This window comes from Dasypus novemcinctus, chromosome 8, assembly GCF_030445035.2.
Source record: "Dasypus novemcinctus isolate mDasNov1 chromosome 8, mDasNov1.1.hap2, whole genome shotgun sequence".
Lineage (NCBI taxonomy): Eukaryota > Metazoa > Chordata > Mammalia > Cingulata > Dasypodidae > Dasypus > Dasypus novemcinctus.
In genome coordinates, this window is record NC_080680.1 from 88,900,734 (window position 1) to 88,917,196 (window position 16,463).

The window sequence follows — 16,463 nt, forward strand, 5'->3', positions numbered from 1 at the left end:
ACCCATGCCCGCGGAAAGCTGATGACCTGCGCTTGCAGAGAGCTGGAGCAGCAAGATGATGCAACGAAAGGGTGTAAGTAGACACAGAATGCGCAGCAAATGGACACAGAGAGCAGACAGCAAGCAAGCCTCAAGGGGCGGGGGAATAAATTTAAAAAAAAAAAATCTTAAAAAAAAAAAGAGGGAGAGAAAAATGAAGGAGAGATTAGGACGGTCACAGATAAACAAAAGCTGAGTGGCGGCGGACTTGGCCCAGTGGTTAGGGTGTCCATCTACCACATGGGAGGTCTGCGGTTCAAACCCCGGGCCTCCTTGACCCGTGTGCAGCTGGCCCATGTGCAGTGCTGATGCGCGCAAGGAGTGCCCTGCCACACAGGGGTGTCCCCTGCATAGGGGAGCCCCACGTGCAAGGAGTGCGCCCCATAAGGAGAGCCGCCCAGCGCGAAAGAAAGTGCGGCCTGCCCAGGAATGGTGCCGCACACACGGAGAGCTGACACAGCAAGACGACGCAACAAAAAGAAACAGATTCCTGTGCTGCTGACAACAACAGAAGTGGACAAAGAAGATGCAGCAAATAGACACAGAGAACAGACAACGGGGATGGGGTGGGGGGGATAAATAAATAAATAAGTCTTTAAAAAAAAGCTGAGTGAGTCTGTCACCATTAGAGTGGCCGTATAAGATATGCATATTCTGCAGGTTGAAAGGAAAGGAAATTAGATATTAGATTGAAGTCACACGAAAAAACAAGGATCTATGGTAAGTATAACCACAGAATAAACATAATTGCCAATATTGTATTTTTGGTTTGTAACTGTACTCTTCCCACAGGATCTAAAAGGCAAATGTATAAAATGCAAAGATAAATTGGTGCATTTGGATCCATAATGTATAAACATGTAATTTACGACAAGAATTACATAAAGGTGGAGGAAAGCAGTATAAGAAGATAGTTTTTGTATACCACTGAAGTTAAGTTGGTATCTAAGCAAATGTGACCAGTTACAGATTTAGTATGCTACATGATAGCCGCATGGTAACTACAAAGAAAACATTAGATAACATGCCTGCTCATGGACAGAAATTAGAGTACAGGTTGCCAGGGACAGGGAGTAGGGGGAAATGGGGAGTTGATGCAAAATGAGTGTAGTGTTCTGTTTGGAGAGATGGAAAAAGTTTTAGTAATTGACAGATGGTTAGGATACCCCAACATAGTGAATGTGATTCATCCCACTGAAAGTTGTGCTTAGGAACGGTCGAGATGGGAAAGTTTTTGTGGTAGATATATTCCCACAAATAGAAAAAAAAAAGGGATGAGCAACTCAAGAAACAATGGTAATTAAATGCAATACATGATCCTGGATGGGATCTAAAAAGGGAGGAGAAAAAGCTCAAAAGGACATTACTGGGATATATGAAGAAAATCAGAATATAGCCTGTAAAGTTATATATTAATGCTAAATTTCTTAAACTTGATAATCACACGTAGGGTGGTTACATAAGTGTATGTCATGTTCTTAGGAAATGTACATGGCAGGATGAAGTGTTCAGGAGCATGATATATACAACCTACACTCAAATGTTCAGAAAATGGATAGATAGATGGGTTGACAGACAATGGATGAATAGATTGATGGATAGATAAGTAGAAGGATACAGCAAATGTGGCAAAATGTTAAACATGATGGATCTGGGTATCTGCAGGGTGGGGGGGTGAGTATGTGGGAATTCTGTGTATGGGGTTTGTATTATTTTTGTAAACTTCCTGTAAGTTTGAAAGTATTTCGAAATAAATTATTTTAAAAAGGCACATCTACAATTCTAGAACTATATCTCACAGATGAACTCATCAACTGAGCTGATATCTGTACCAGGGTGTTTAGTATGGTATGGTTTGTAGTGGAGACAGATTGGGAAGGAGCCAATGGTTACCAGAAGGAACTAGATTATGGTACCTTCTAGACAGTAAAACACTCTGCAGTTGTTCAAAGGAATGAGGGAGATTCCTATGTTCTGACATGTAAAGACCCCTCCCTGCCCCACACATATGATTTTGTGTGGAGGGATTTGTAATTGTCTTGAGAGCAAAGTTCTAGACACAGACTTCTGGGTTCAAACCTGGGCCCACTGCTGGCTATGAGCCTCCAGGTCTGTACCTGCAGTGCTTTGCTTCAGGGGGACTGGGGAAGGCACAGAGAGGTGAGGCAGGATAGGTGTTCAGTAGATGTGAGGTGCTACAATTCTCATTAGAGGAAAAAGGCAAGGCACTTGGTAGGAACCTGGTTCCTTAAGTACAGAGGCAGAATCTCCTGCGTGGATATGTGTGTGTGCCTAGAAAAATGTCTGGAGGGGGACACACCAAACTTAAAAATGGTGATTTTCTGGGAGGGAGGGGAGGGCGACAGAGAGTGAACAGAGGGGTACTTGTCATTTAATTACGTCTAATATGGACTGAATAGTTTAATGAGCATTTATCACTTTTTTTTAACATTCTCAAATATTTCTGTTTTTTTGTTTTATCTTTTTTTTTTTAAAGATACATCGATCACACAAAAACATTTATCGCTTTTGCAATTAGAAAAAGTCCAAAGAGGATTTTAAAACAGAACAACAGCATAAGGAAAAAAAATGCGACTGCTTGGAGATAGCACCGTCCGGGAGGAGGGATGTGAGGATGGGGACTGGGAAAGGAGCATAGACGGAGGACGAGGGACAACAGAGGGACCAGCTCGGGAGCTTGGCGAGGGCACGGGGCTGGCCTGCTTCTTTGCTCCACCAGCGGACCTATTTGTGACCAAATGACTGAATGAGGGAAGGAAAGAATGACTATTTGGTGAGTGCCTACAAAAAACAAGGTAGCTCTGAGGCGTGGAAGGTGACCCAGAGAAACAGCGAACAGACTGACAGAGAGGCCCGAGGAGAGATGAACAGAAGGACAGACTGCCAGGAAGTTGAGAAGGACTGAAGCAAAGAGTTAGTGTGAGCCGAGAGAGAGCCCAAGACAGAGGAGGCAAAATGGGAAGAAGGAAGAGACCCCAGGGACAGGAGTGGAAGGCGAGGAAGAGGCAGGAGGGTGTCGAGCGCGGCCAGAGAGGTGCCACGGGCCTCACCTGCTCCTTGGTGCGGCCCTCGCGCTCCCGGATGTGGGTGGTCACGATGCGTTCCATCTCCTCCCGCAGCCGAGGGTACTGCTGGAGCTGGAGGGGGCGGGAGGGGAGAAAGCCAGGTACACAGAGGGCACGGGCAGGGGCACCCCAACCCCCCAGAGCCCCAGGATCCAGGAGCTTGCAGTGAGAGGCACACAGAATGCCAGTGAGGGAGAGAAGAGAGACCTGGGGTCCCAGGAAGCGGATGGCCCCAAGCCACGGCCACCCTTTCCTGCAAGAGCTGGGTTCCAAAGGGCAATTCAAAGGTCTTCCTGGTTCCAGGTCCTCTTCCCTGGCCCACCTGGGCAACGTCAGGGGTTCAGGGCCGTGCCAATGGGCAGAAATGCATGGAACAGCCTGCTCCTCAGCCACCATTCTGGTGGCAGCCATCGTAGAGGCAGACGTCTGAGCCCGAGGCCTTTGTTTAGGGACCGTGAGCTCCCAAGGCTGTCGCTGGCCCTCAGGGCTACCCCGGCCCCTCCTGAGGGCTGGCAGGCCGCAGCCAGGCAGGAAACATTCCAATCCAGGAGGAATCGGGGGAGGCAGGGCCCACGGTGCTAGCGGCCCTCCCGAGTCAGGCTGGGGAGGGGATGGGGGGCAACGGGGACCACCTGTCACACAAAACGCCATGCAGAAGCCACAGACATGGGCATGCAAGGGTGTGAGGGAGGGGGCATGCGGAGGTGGGGTGCCAGCAGCATGAGCAGTACCCCGCGGGGGCTGGCTGGGCCCCGGGCCCTCTCGGCAGGATCCGCCCGCCTCTGCTTCCCTCTGTATGCCCCTGCCTGGCACCATCACCCCCAGCACATCTGCCCGCTCTGAGCTGGCCATTCAACCTGGCTCTACCCAACTCCCTGGGGGCAGGAGCATTGCAGCCCCCGTTTCCCCCCAGTTTTCATCATCTGAGGCTGAAGGGAAGCTGCTTCGAAGCCCTTCCCTCCGCTTGTGACTCCCGCCCTCAGCTCAGCCGCGCACTGGACAAAGCCCAGGTGGCCTCGTTCTCCAGAATGCCTACCCTGACCGCCCCGAGTGCTGGGTGAGGGGCCTCCCTCTGAGCCCCTCCTTCACTCATCAAACTGGGTGGTAACTGCCTGGTCTCTTGTCGCTGCTCCCGAAGGCAGGGGTGGGGCTGGGCAGGCCGTGTGTGCGGAAGGAACGAGGGGATGAATGAAGGATGGGTGTCTGCCCTCCTGGCCAGCGTGAGTGGGCACAGGCTCCTCTGCCCTCCGCTCTTGAACAAGCCCCTTCTCAGTGAGAACTCCCTGAACTTCAGAGGGAGAGGAGCCTGCCCACAGGGTCCTCCGATCCTGCTGGCCCTGCCTCCTCACTCGGTGGCCACACGTGCCCCAGTGGGTAATGGGGCCCAGCTAGACCCAGTCCTCGCCCCTCTTCTCACGCCTGGGCTAGGCCTCGGGAGTCTCAGCTAGACCCTCCGCCCCTCCCCCCCCCCCCGCCGTGGGAAGAAAGCTGGGGGCTGGTGTGGTCACAGGCACAGGTGGTGATTTTCGGGGTAAGACAGAGGCCAAGGAGACATGGTGAGGAGGAGGGAAGAGAGAGGCAGGAGGCTTGGGGAGGAGAGCCGTGCCCCGGGTGCCAGCCCGGGGGAAGCGGATGGTGAGAGATCCCACATCGTGCCTGTCCCGTGGCTGTGCCCGGGGCGTGGCTGATGCGGCCAAGTGAAGAGGACTGGGAAGAAGGGCAGCCTGAGACTAGGGGGTTAAAAACCCCGGCTGGGAAGCACCCATGAACACCACGGCCCCGCAAGGAGGGCCTCCCACTCCTTCTCGGCTCCTGTGGGAGCGGCCAGGAGTCTCCCAGTCTGGGCAGAGACTCGGAACTGAGTCACCATCACCAAGAGGCCTCCTCTGAGGTGGTCGCGAGGGTTCCCTCGGTGGGGGGGGGGGTTAGAAGGAAGGGGGGGCAGAGGGGGAGGGAGCAGTTTGCCGAAGAGCACAACCACTAACCGCCTGGACGGGACGTTTCTCAAGTTTTCCACGTGTCACACAAGACAGGGCAGCCTCAGCCCCTTTGAGAAGTTCTGTTCCCTTTGAGCATCTTTTTCCATTCTAAGCGCCTCTGAGCATTTCCAGGACTTTTAGCCAGTTTTTAAAATGGAACTTTTCTCTTTCAGTCCTTGGCTGGGAGGAGAGGGAAGCTGAGCAAGGCGGCCAGCCTGAAGTCCCCGGTTAGAGGCAGGAGGGCCGAGTGGTCAGTGACGTGGGCCCTGAGGCCACATACCCTTGGGTTCAAAGCCGACCCCTACCCTGCCAACTCGCCTTAGCAAAGCGACTGGACCTCTCTCTCACTTTCTCCATTTGTCAAAGGGGATAGTAATGGCGCTTTCCCCTTAGGGCTGTTGAGAAGATTGACTAACATATGCCGTGGCAAAGCTAATCCCAGCAAGGAGTACTTAGAGTTGAACATTCATCAAATCTCTGGAGAGAGTGGCTTGTTAAACTTAGAAAACTTGGGAAGGAAAAAAAGAAGAAAGACAAAGATGGGTGATTTTTGCCATATGAAGAAAATTGCTATCCCTTATGGAAATTAAAAGGCAAAAACATAATTTCCCCCTTTCAGATCAAAACTTTCATTTTTAAAGTTTTAGTTGACCAATTTTTCTGCTCACAATAATCCTACAGACTCACTGTAAAAGATTCGAACATGACAAAGATTTAAGTAGAAACTGTAAGATCCCCTTGTTCCCTGCCCCCTACCCCGAAATAACCGTTAGCAACATGGCGAATATGCCTTCAGAATTTTAAGATTCTTATATGTATGCTATTTTTCCCCAAAATATTTACGTTTCTTTTCTGCGGACTTGCCTTTTGCCTACAGTATGTTGTGGAAGGATATGTGGATGGAAATAAGCACTCCTTGCTCTTTTAATGGCTGTCATCTTTTATTGTCTGTGTGAAACTTTATATAATCAATCCCCTCGTGATGGGCATCTGGGTTGTTTCCAGAATTTTACCATTTACAATAACTACTGCTTTCCTTTTGGAATGAAATTCAGCAAAGTGTTCAGTGGTTTTTCAGTGTTTATATCTAGTAATTAATATCCTAGGAATCTATCCTAAGGAAATAATCCTAGATAAATAAAATCATACATCTTGGCCATAGAATGATCCATATATTTTTCACCATAGTTTTGAGCATACATGTCGCCTTGTGGCTTTCATAATAAAATTTTTAGAGCTTTCAAGAAAAAAAAAAGAAAACTCTTTCTATGCAAAGACGTTCATCATCAGGTTTTTTTATAACACTGAAAAATTGTAGATAATCTAGGTGTTCACTAGTAGGAATATGGTGAAATAAACTATGGTAAATCCATTCAATATTATGGAGTCATTAAAAATATCTATGTATACTGTTAATAATACAAAAATGCATGTAAGTTAGAGAAAAGGCAGGACGCTAATATATTCATAATATATTAACAGTATACTAACAAAATAAACAAACCTGTAGATCAAAGATTTGGGGAGGTATCAATTGGTGAAAACTTTTTGTAGGACAATCTTGCAGCAGTTACCAAAATTGTAAATGCCCATAGCCATTGACCAGGCATTTCTAGGTCTAGAAATTTGCCCTATGGAAACAATAGGATAAATACTAAAAACACATCTAGATTTTGTGTTTTTTTAATTTTTTTAGGCATACTGGGGATTGAACCTTGGACCTCATACGTGTGAAGCAGGCGCTCAACCACTGAGCTACAACCGCTCCCCTAAAAATACATCTATAACGATGTTCACTCTAGCACTATTTGTGAAAGACAAAAGAGAAAGATGTTGAAACAACCTAAATATCTGTCACCAGGACATTGAATATATAAATTAGGGCACATTTCTACAAAGGAATACAATTTAGCAGTTACAGAGATGAGGTAAAAATTATGTAGCAACATAGGAAGATTCCACAATGCACTGCTCGGTAAAAAATAAGAGTTCATGGATCAGTGCATGTAAAATGATCTGGTTGAAATTAAAATTGGTGTATATATAATTAATTTTGTAATTAGGAAGGGTATACTACTAGCGGTTCTTATCTTTAAAGGGTGGGATTATAGAGACTTTCACTTTCTTTTGGGCTGTTTGAATATTTTTATAACAACCATGTATGATCAGAACAAACTCAAGACCAATTATTTCATTTTTTAAAATGGATCATACAGGAAGGAAATGTACAAAAATCTCAATAGTGGTGGTTGGAAAGAGAATTACTTCTTTTTTACTCTCCTACCTATTTTCCAAATCATCTTTATGAGGACAAATTATTTTTATAATTAAAATCAAAGTACTGGGGAGCAGATGTAGCTCAGTGATTGAACTCCTGCTTCCCATGTATGATGTCCTGGGTTCAATCCTTGGTACCTTCTAAAAAAACAACAAAAAACAAAACCAAAAAAACCCCAAAGTACTTTATTTTTATAATTCATTTATATCTTGCCTTCTTTTGTAAAGGGGTTTAAGGCAGCTTAGAGTAAACGCTACATTTTTAAAGTTTAACCCAAGTATGATTAGGTTGCTTGGCACTCATGATCCAGAGTGATTATCATTTTGATAACACAACAAATACTATGCCAATAGGGATTCCAGCCTAAATTTTATTCCAACTGGAGCAGGCACTGGGTGGATGCTAATTTGCTTAACCCAGCCGAATCAGGCACAGAGGTGGGCAAAAAGAGACAAGATTGTAAAAGGGGAGCATGTGACTATGTATGAGCCGCAGAACATGAAGTTAAGGCAGAAGTGCTCTCTCCCCCCACCCCACGGGGAGCTTTTTCAAATACAGGTGTGGCTGGGCCCTCCCCCAGAGATTCTGAATCAGCCTGCTGGGTGAGGGTATTTGTTCCTGGCATTGGAGTTCTGGAAAAGCTCACCCAAGTGATGGATTTTGTGTACTCCCCAGGGAAGAAATGCTTCGGATGACCTGGCTAAAAAATCCTCAAAATGCCCCAAAGTAGACAAATAGGAAAAAGGCATCAAAAAGGTCATTGAAGAGCTCAAAAGAGGCTGAGCATGCCTAACACATATGGATTACTGTAAAGCGAATACATCCAATATATTTTTAGGCAAATTGGTTTTGAGGTAGCAGGATAGCTTCCCCACCCCAGGAGGCTCTGACTGCAAGTTCCTTCCCTTGGCCTCCAGGAATCCAAATCCCATTCTGCTGGGACTCCTAGCAGTGGGGCCCTGGGAAAGTGACTTTTCCTCAGTTTTTTTCATTTTAAAATGAGGATAATAATACTGCCCACTTTTTGGGCTGTCAAGAAGATTAAGTCAGATAACAAGGGCAAGTACTAGCCCAGTGCTTGGCATGCAGTAGGTGCTCAATAAACAGCTGCCAGCTCCTTATCATCATCCTTGTCACTGCCGTTCCTACTGGTGGGAAGGGGCCACTGAGGATGCTGGGGTTGGAGCACAATTCTCTGGCAGGGCTGGGGACCTGAAGGCTCCTGAGTGCAAGCAGACCCAGGCTGTCGGCTGGCAGGACACGTGAGGGCCAGGAACCACCCGGCCAGCACGGGCACCTGGGCCCGCAGTGGTGGTGGAGGGACCGCCAGGCCAGGCCCGCTCAGCAGAGGGTTTTGCCCTCGGGAGGCCATGGCCATGAGGACGGCGCTGCCATCATACCTTTTCACTACACTTTCTGATGGTGGCCGTGAGCTCACTGACTACCATATCCACACACTTGATACTGGGCTCTTTGAGCTTCTGCACCTGCTTTTTCACTGTGGCTTCAAAAGCGAGGTCAGGTGTGAAGAGGCCCGTCCTGCACCCGGGCAGGTGGAGGGGGCAGGAGGAGGGGCAGCCACGGGCAGGGAGGAGAGGAGTGAAAGCCAAGCCGAGCCAGGGTCCAGCGGGGGCAGGGATTGGCGTGGGTGGTGGGGGAAGAGAGAGAGACACCGACACAGAGAAAGAGAGAGAGAACAGAAGACAATGTGAGCATGGGCCCGGGCCCTCCCGCCCACCACCCAGGGGTGGCACCCCCCAGGTGCTGCCAAGCACTGCCCAGATTCTGAGAGTGTGGCCAGGGAGGGGGTCTGAGGGACTAAGCCCCTGTTCCGTATAAGGTCCCTTGATGAGTAGAGATCCTCTCCCCAGGGCTGGAATCCCCTGCTCCTCAGCAACACTGGGCCTTTCTTTCTCTTTTCCAGTGCCATCTTTGTCCACAGCCCTGGATCCTCCTAAGAGGTTGACCCAGGCCAGGACAAGACCAGGACCCCACCAACCCCGGTTTAGAAGTGCCCCCCTTTATTTGCTTCAACCTGATTCCAAAGCCCAGCATCACTCCCTACCTCCACCAGGGTTAGTGTATCCAGCTGCCTAGGCTGTGCACTGCTCAACTCCAGGGGGCTCCATTCACAGAGACTAAAATGCAAATGATGCCTCCTGGAGTTGCAGCATAGCAGCCTGCCCTCTCCAGCTCCCTGCTCTACTTCTGCTCCTGCCTTTCTCTTCAAGGGGCATCCCTTGCCTCTCTTCCAAGAGGGGTCTGGAGGAACTCAGCTCAGAAAGACAGAAAGAGACAGAAAGAGAAGCGTAGAGGTGGTGATAGACGGGAGCCAGGGCAGCAGTGGGTAGGGTAAAGGAAGACAGGCTATGGGCTCTGGCTTCAAGTTACGGCTCTAACACTGCCTAGCTATCTGACCTTGGGCAAGCCACTTGATCTCAGCCTCAGTGCTCCTGCTGTGAAATGGGTGCCATCCTCCCTGCCCTGCCCTTCTTGTGTGCTTCCGAGAGGCTCGGATGACACAGCAGATGAAAGAGGGCTCTGTCACTGAAAGGCTAGATGTGGATGGAAGGGAATGCGAGGGTCTCAAGTTGGGGTCCTGAGTGAGGTGGGGTGAGGATGGTGAGGATGAAGGCCCGTGGGAGTCGGGTTACCTGGTAGACCTGGATCCTTGCCCTCCTCTGGCCGCCCAAGTTCCCCCAAGCAGCCCGCAAGAAGGCCCTGTACCTCGGCTGTCTCCACGGTCAAGGTCTTCCTAAGGTCCCTCCCTGGAGCCCTAGAGGATGAGCCCCCCTCTGAGGGCAGGGAGGGGGCTCAGGGCCCCCACAAGCCCTGTTCTCCTTGACCTGAGGGAGCTCTTGGTGGGCTCTGAGGGTAAACAGCCATCACACTTGTCTTCCCAATGTCTAATCCCTTGGTCTCTGGGACCTGGGGGCTGGTGAGGCCCCCCTCAGAGGGTGCCCCTCTCCTGACCTGTGGCGGGCTGCCTCCCCCACCCCGCTGGGGTCTGTACATGCTACCGAGGAGGCAGTGAGGGGCATGGGGAAGGGGCGCCTGGCAGCAGTGCAGGGTGGGGGCATAGGCGGGGGGCTGGCCCGGGCCGCCGGGTTACCTTCTTGGTGCACTGTCTAACGGTGCTGATTAGCTCCGAGATAACCATGTCCACACACTTGAGACACGGTTCTCGGATCTTCTTCACCTGCTTTTTCACAATGGTCTCAAAGGCCATGTCTGGGGTGAACAGCCCCGTTCTGAAGGCCCGGGGCGGGAGAAGGGCACAGTGTCACAGGCCAGCTCCTGCCAGGAGGGCTAGGCTAGGGCTTGCCCCAAGCCCCTGAGCTCTGCCCCCCCCCATGGGTCCTCCCACAACCCTTCTCAGGCCTCGGTGTCCCCATCTGTAAAATGGACAGAAGGGATTCCATGGAGGAGCTTTTGATCTGTGTTCTTTGGGGCAACACTAGGTCTGCTTGTATCTGTTTTCTACGTTGTGCTTCCACTTAAGATTCTCTTCATATGAAGGGTTCTATGGCCAGAAATGGTTTGAAAACGGCCAGACTGAGTTCTCCTAAAGGGCCTTTTCAGGAATAGAGCATTTTATTTTAAGTCTAGGAAAGAGACTTTTTTACCCTGTGCCTTGGCTAACAGTTATTAGTATGCAAATTTCATACCAAATGCTGTAAAGGAAACTGCATGAAAGCAGTGACGTTTTGGTCTTGTTGACTGCCTGGCACATAGTAGGTACTTTAAGTGTTCTGTTGTTGAACGGATTTGCTGAAAAACACAGTACAAATCTGGGTCCCTGAAGAAAGCCCAAGCTTTTAAGGAACAGAGTCTATTTCCCAGTCCCCCTTCCTTCTCCACAGGCCTGGGAGTAGGCTGGAAGAAAGGAGGAGGGGTGGGAATGGGGTCATTTGGGAGGGTTGAGCAGCCCCGTGCCTAGTGACATCACAGAGGGCCACTGACCACTATCTAGGTGCTCCTCCCTGGCCCCCATCCAGTGGTTTGGGCAGCTTTGCTCTCTTACCTGAGCGGGATGGGTAGAGCTGTCTCTTCCTGGGAATGCGCAGGGGGCCCAGCCCTAGAGGATGCTTTCCCTGCCACCTGTGCCCTGGGCTCTCGGCCCAGGGACAGCGAAGGAGGGCAGCAGGCTGCAGGGAGTGGGACAGCCCAGGCCTCCCATTCACCACGTCCCCCTACCTGGAGCCTGTGAAGGGTCCAGGGATTGGGGCCAGGGCTGAGGAGTCCTTCCTAAGGGAGGCCCACTTCATCACTCCCTGTGCCTCTGTGCTAAACTCTCTGCCTGTGGGGTTCACAGCCTCTTCCCGGGTTCACAGTCCCTGCCCAGTCCCAATACATGCCTAATGCCATGGATATTCTTGATGGCATAGCTGATCTCCCTCCGGAGTTCCTTCTCGTCAAACTCCATCTGTGCAGGGAGCAGAGAGATGGCCGGTTAAGGCCTGTCTGTGCCACTTGGGAAGTCCAGACAGGGTCATCGTCCCCCCACCCCACCCCACTCCCAGGACTGGGCACCAGGGCCTCTAACGGGGTCAGCAAAGGGACGTGTGTGTGTGTGAGAGAAAAAGACAGAAATTCTTGGGGGGTGGTTCTTGAGCCCTCCTGCCCCTGGGGTGCTGGGAGTGGGGAGCCTGCCCTACCTTGACCAACTCAAAGGGGAAGCGCTCATGGAAGATCCGATTGATGCGGGCGCCCCCTGACAGTTCATAGGTGTCGATCTGGTCTCCTGAGCCCTCGATGCGCTTCTCAAAGTCCACGGCGAACTGCTGGACCATCCTGTGGGGATAGTGGTGCGGCCCAGTGGAGGGAGGCCTGGGGGAGGCCTGCGCAGAGGACGGTGCTGAGAGGTGGTGGGGGGAGCTCAGTGGTGGGGACTGGGGGTGGGGGGAGGGACTCACTGCAGCAGTGCCTTGGTCTTGCGCGCTGGGTCATCGGGGCGGAAATTCTTATACTCGTCCACCTCCTTCTCGATGGACAGCAGCTGGCTCTGCAGCTTGTTCCGCAGCCCTGGCAGCGTGTCCCGGATGTGGTTCGTCAGTTGCTGGGGGGTGGGAACAAGGAAAGAGTTTAGGCCAGGGTCACAAACCCAGATGTCCACAGGGCCAGGCAGGGAATGGGACACTAGGGGGGCATGAGGATGTGGTGAGGTGGAGAGCTCACAGGGGCAGCCACAGCCCTGCCCACTGCGGCCCCGTCCACTGAACAAGCATGCTGCCTGAGGGCAGCGCCTGGCACTCAGTAGGTGTTCAACAGAGGTGTTTCAATTAATTTTCAGTAGAAGACAGAAATCTGGATTTTTAGGTGAAACCACCTGATTTTTAATTAATTTAATACTTTTAGACACTGTAGGGCCACATCAAATGTGTCTGGCACAGGGATGGCCAGTGGGTTGCCCCCTTGTGATTGCTGAGCTTAAGCCCTCCTTTAAGAAAAAATCTCAAGGTTCCGTGCTCTCTCTGGCTAGGTCTTCACACACAGTATCTCCCTGACTCTTCACATCGGCCCTATAAAATAGATAGTATTATTATCACCATTTTACAGATGGAGAAACAGAGGCTTGGAGAGCTGGAGAGCGTGTCTCAGTGAGTGAATGAGTGACAAAGCTGGGATTGAAACCCAGGTCTGTGGTCTCCAGAGTCCCCACTTCTGCACCCATGCCACGGCATGCTCCCTACTACCTCCTTCCCCGCCACACATGCGCACACACACACACACGCCTCTATTCTGGAAGCCCCATTGCAGGTGGAGAATCATTCTGGGGAGGTCCCTGTCTCTGGATCAGCCTCTGCTCATTTCAGAATGGACCAAAGTCTTCAGCAGAGAAAACTCCGAACGTGGGCCCCAAAGCCAAGCCCTTCTCAATGCCACCCTTCACAGAAGATTATGTGTTTCTCTAAGTCCTAGGGGATTCCAGTGTTCCCATCCCAGGTCACAGACAGTGTGACTCTGTGCAAGTTGCTTTGCTTTTCTCAGTCTCAGTTTGTTCAGCGGCACGATGGGGATGTGAATCTCTGCTGGCCGTCCTCCCAAAACACACTCAAATGATTCTGTTTCCACGCTGGTTTCCCCAGGCCCACCCCCACCTGGTCTGGGCTCCTACCTGGTTGAGGACCTTTTGCAGGTAGGGTGTGCCCATGCGGTCAGCCAAGTGGCGGTAGGAAGGGTGGGAGAGGAAGAACTTGCGCTCAGCGGCCAAGGCGGCCGTGATGTCCTTCTTGCCATCGATGTCTTTCTGGCTCCGGTTCACCACCCCAATGTAGCCTGTGTACAGGGGTTAAGTCAGTGGCAACCAGCCTTGCCAAGGGGCAGGGGAGGGGAGGGACAGTGGAGTGGGCTGGGAGGCAGGTGCATGCCTACCTCTGCGCAGAGGGAGCAGCTTGTTCTCCAGCACATCACGGGCATCCGTGCCCTCATCCATCAGGTCCAGCTTGGTGATGACCCCGATGGTGCGCTGCCCTGGGGGGAGGCAGGCAGAGTCCTCAGCCTCTCTCCTGACCCTCGTACACAAGACCCCCCCCTCCTGTCCCAGTCCCACTCTCACCCACCCGCCTATTCCCTCCCACTTCTTCAGTCTTCCCCTGTCATTCATTCTCCCCAGAGTAGCCCAAAGGATTTCTAAAGGCATAAATCGAGTCACATCACCATTCTTGACCCTCTAGTGGTTCCCTCTTTACACCGAGAATAGGCCCGGGGGCCCTTGGGCGTGGGCTGCCGGTGGGAACTGACCCTGAGGGTCCACCTCCTTGGCGACCTTGAGCGCGTCGGAGTTGGCCAGGTCGGAGTTGGCGGGTGACACGGCCAGGATGAGGCAGTTCTCCTTGGTGACGAACTGCATAAGCATGTCCCGGATCTGGAACTCGATGTCCGGAGGCTGGTCCCCCACCGGGACTTTGGTCATTCCGGGCAGGTCCACCAGGGTCAGGTTCAGTACTGGACAGGGCGGCGAGAGGGCGGCCTCAGGCGAGGGGCGTGGCCGTGGCCGTGGGCGGGCGGGGTTAGTGAGCAGGGCCGGGAGCGCGGCAGTAGGCGCACTGGGTTAGGGAAGGGGCTGGACCAAAACAGCCGCCGTTGGAGGCGTGGCCATGGATGGGCGGAGCTACCCCAGGGTGGTGCTTGTGTAGGATGGAGCAAGGAGGGGCTACCGTGCAAGGGGGCGTGGCCAAGAAAATGCCCTCCCGGGGGGGCGGGGCTATGCTAGAGCGTAGCAAGGCCGGGGGCGGGGCCAGGTCTCCTCACCATGGGGCGAGTAGACGCGGAGGTTGATGGGCACCGGTGAGATGCCCTTGTTGGTGCCAGTGACCCGGTCTGTCTCAGCCTCGATCTCCAGGCGCACCTCCTCGAAGTCGGTGAATTTCTTCCCCTTGCAGTGCAGGAACTCGGCATATTCTGTCCCAGGACGGGGAGAAGAAAGCAAGTGGGCGTCCTAGCCCGGAACCCCGCCTGGGTCCCATCCCCTGCCGAAATAGCACCACCCCCCCCAAACACTGCGTTCTCCTCCCTCCTCCACAACAACGTCACGTCTCCGTTATGCATTTTATATCCCTCTGTCCAGATGGGATATCAAGAAAGGGGATGCCCCTACCCCAAGTCAGACACTATGGGGCTGGACCTCCCTGTGAGGGCGGGCGAAAGGGACTGGAGAGGCCAGAGGGAGCTGCTGGTGGGCGAGGGCACGTACCTGTGGTAGCATTGACCAGCTGCAGGACCAGGGGGCGGCGAGTGACAATGCCAGATCCTCGGGGCAAGAAGTCCCTGCAATGAAACGGGGGGGGGGGGGGGGGGGGGGTGTCAAATGAGGGTGAAGGTCTGAGGGGACTGCCTTTGTTGCACCTGCCACTGGGAGCTCCAAAGCTCCCCAAAAGTGCTGTCCCTCCTCGGCACCTTAGCCCAAGGGCTTCAGGGCTCTCTAGAAAGGTGGCAGCTGACAAAGGTGGAAAAGACTTCTCCTAATTTCCCTGGGCCACAGAATTTAAGCATCTGAGCTGCCAAGAGACAAGACCAACAACTCCCCACATTGCTCTCAGAAATGTCCTGTGTTTGTTCTGATCCAACAGAAATCTCTGCCCCCACCCAGTCACTGCCTTTCATCAGGAGAAACTGAGGCATGAGATGCCCCACATGCCTATGTGTCCAGTGGCTGCAGAGTGGTTTTGAAGCGAACAGAGTTTCACCTCCTTCTCTCCCTCCCTCTGTGGACAAGGGCAGCATCTCACTCCCCCTTCCCCAGGGCCCCATCTGGGAGGGGCTGAGGATGCAGGGGATGGGGTGGAGGAGACAAGGAAAACAACTCATGTTTCTTAAGTGCCTACTGTGTGCCAGGCGCTTTGTGTACACTGTCTCATGGACTGCATAAAATAGCCTCGTGATAAAAACAGGTGTTGTTTTTATCCCCATTTTACAGAGGAGGAAACTGAGGCTCAGGTTTCTCATCTGAAGGGCTCTGAATCCAGCTCTATTTGGCTCTTTAGGGAAATCTCTCTGCCTTTCAGCCACTTGCCTCCTGAGGACACAGCCCCCCCATTGAGGGACTGGCCTGAGGGAACTCAAAGGCACCCACTGCCTCAAAGCTAACAGTCTGTGCCCTAAACATTTGCTTGTGCCAACGTCAGCACCGGTCCTTTTGGCTGACTCTTGTGGGTTTGGGTTTTTTCTGTCCTGTCAGCTCTTTTCATCCCTTGTACCCACCCACAGCCCCACCCAGGCTGGCACAAGCACGAGGGTGGAGGCCCCTCCAGGGATCTGGCTGACCAAATCACAAGTCATGGGATCCCCAAGGCCCGGGAAAGGGGGAAGCATGCTGGAGCCCAAAGGACCCCTGAGATCTGGCCCACCGCCTCATTCGTGGAGAGACCCAGGGACAGGAATGGAGGCAGAGTTGGAGCCAGAACCCAGGTCTCCTGCCCACCCCCCCAGAGCCTGATCAAGCCTCACAAAAGTTCCTGTGCCCCCAAAATCAGGGGCATCGGGCCCAGTGCACCTTGGTTCCAGGCCTCCTTTGGGGACCCTGGGGTGGCCTCTTCCATTCCCTGTCATCCTGCCTCCACTCTGGGGAGAACAGAGCTG

General features: G+C 52.3%; 1 protein-coding gene across 24 annotated transcripts in view; it reads right to left on the bottom strand.

Annotated features, from left to right (window-relative positions):
• DNM1 (dynamin 1) overlaps positions 1–16,463 on the bottom strand; it is a 49,435-nt gene that overhangs the window by 20,891 nt on the left and 12,081 nt on the right. For 19 of the 24 annotated variants that reach the window (XR_011649452.1, XR_009186886.2, XR_009186889.2 and 16 more), the window contains exons 2-11: positions 15,079–15,152; positions 14,637–14,786; positions 14,127–14,330; positions 13,758–13,856; positions 13,501–13,661; positions 12,299–12,441; positions 12,041–12,176; positions 11,741–11,808; positions 10,495–10,633; positions 3,111–3,197 (exon numbers count right to left, since the gene is read on the bottom strand). Coding sequence is in view for 19 of the 24 variants with exons in the window: in XM_058302338.2 (XP_058158321.1) it covers positions 3,111–3,197; positions 10,495–10,633; positions 11,741–11,808; positions 12,041–12,176; positions 12,299–12,441; positions 13,501–13,661; positions 13,758–13,856; positions 14,127–14,330; positions 14,637–14,786; positions 15,079–15,152 (1,261 nt within the window). In the remaining 5 variants the exon portion in view is untranslated. Of the gene's footprint in view, positions 1–3,110; positions 3,198–8,782; positions 8,922–10,494; positions 10,634–11,740; positions 11,809–12,040; positions 12,177–12,298; positions 12,442–13,500; positions 13,662–13,757; positions 13,857–14,126; positions 14,331–14,636; positions 14,787–15,078; positions 15,153–16,463 lie in introns of all 24 variants that reach the window. The other 5 variants (XM_058302335.2, XM_058302340.2, XM_058302331.2 and 2 more) reach the window with 1 other exon arrangement.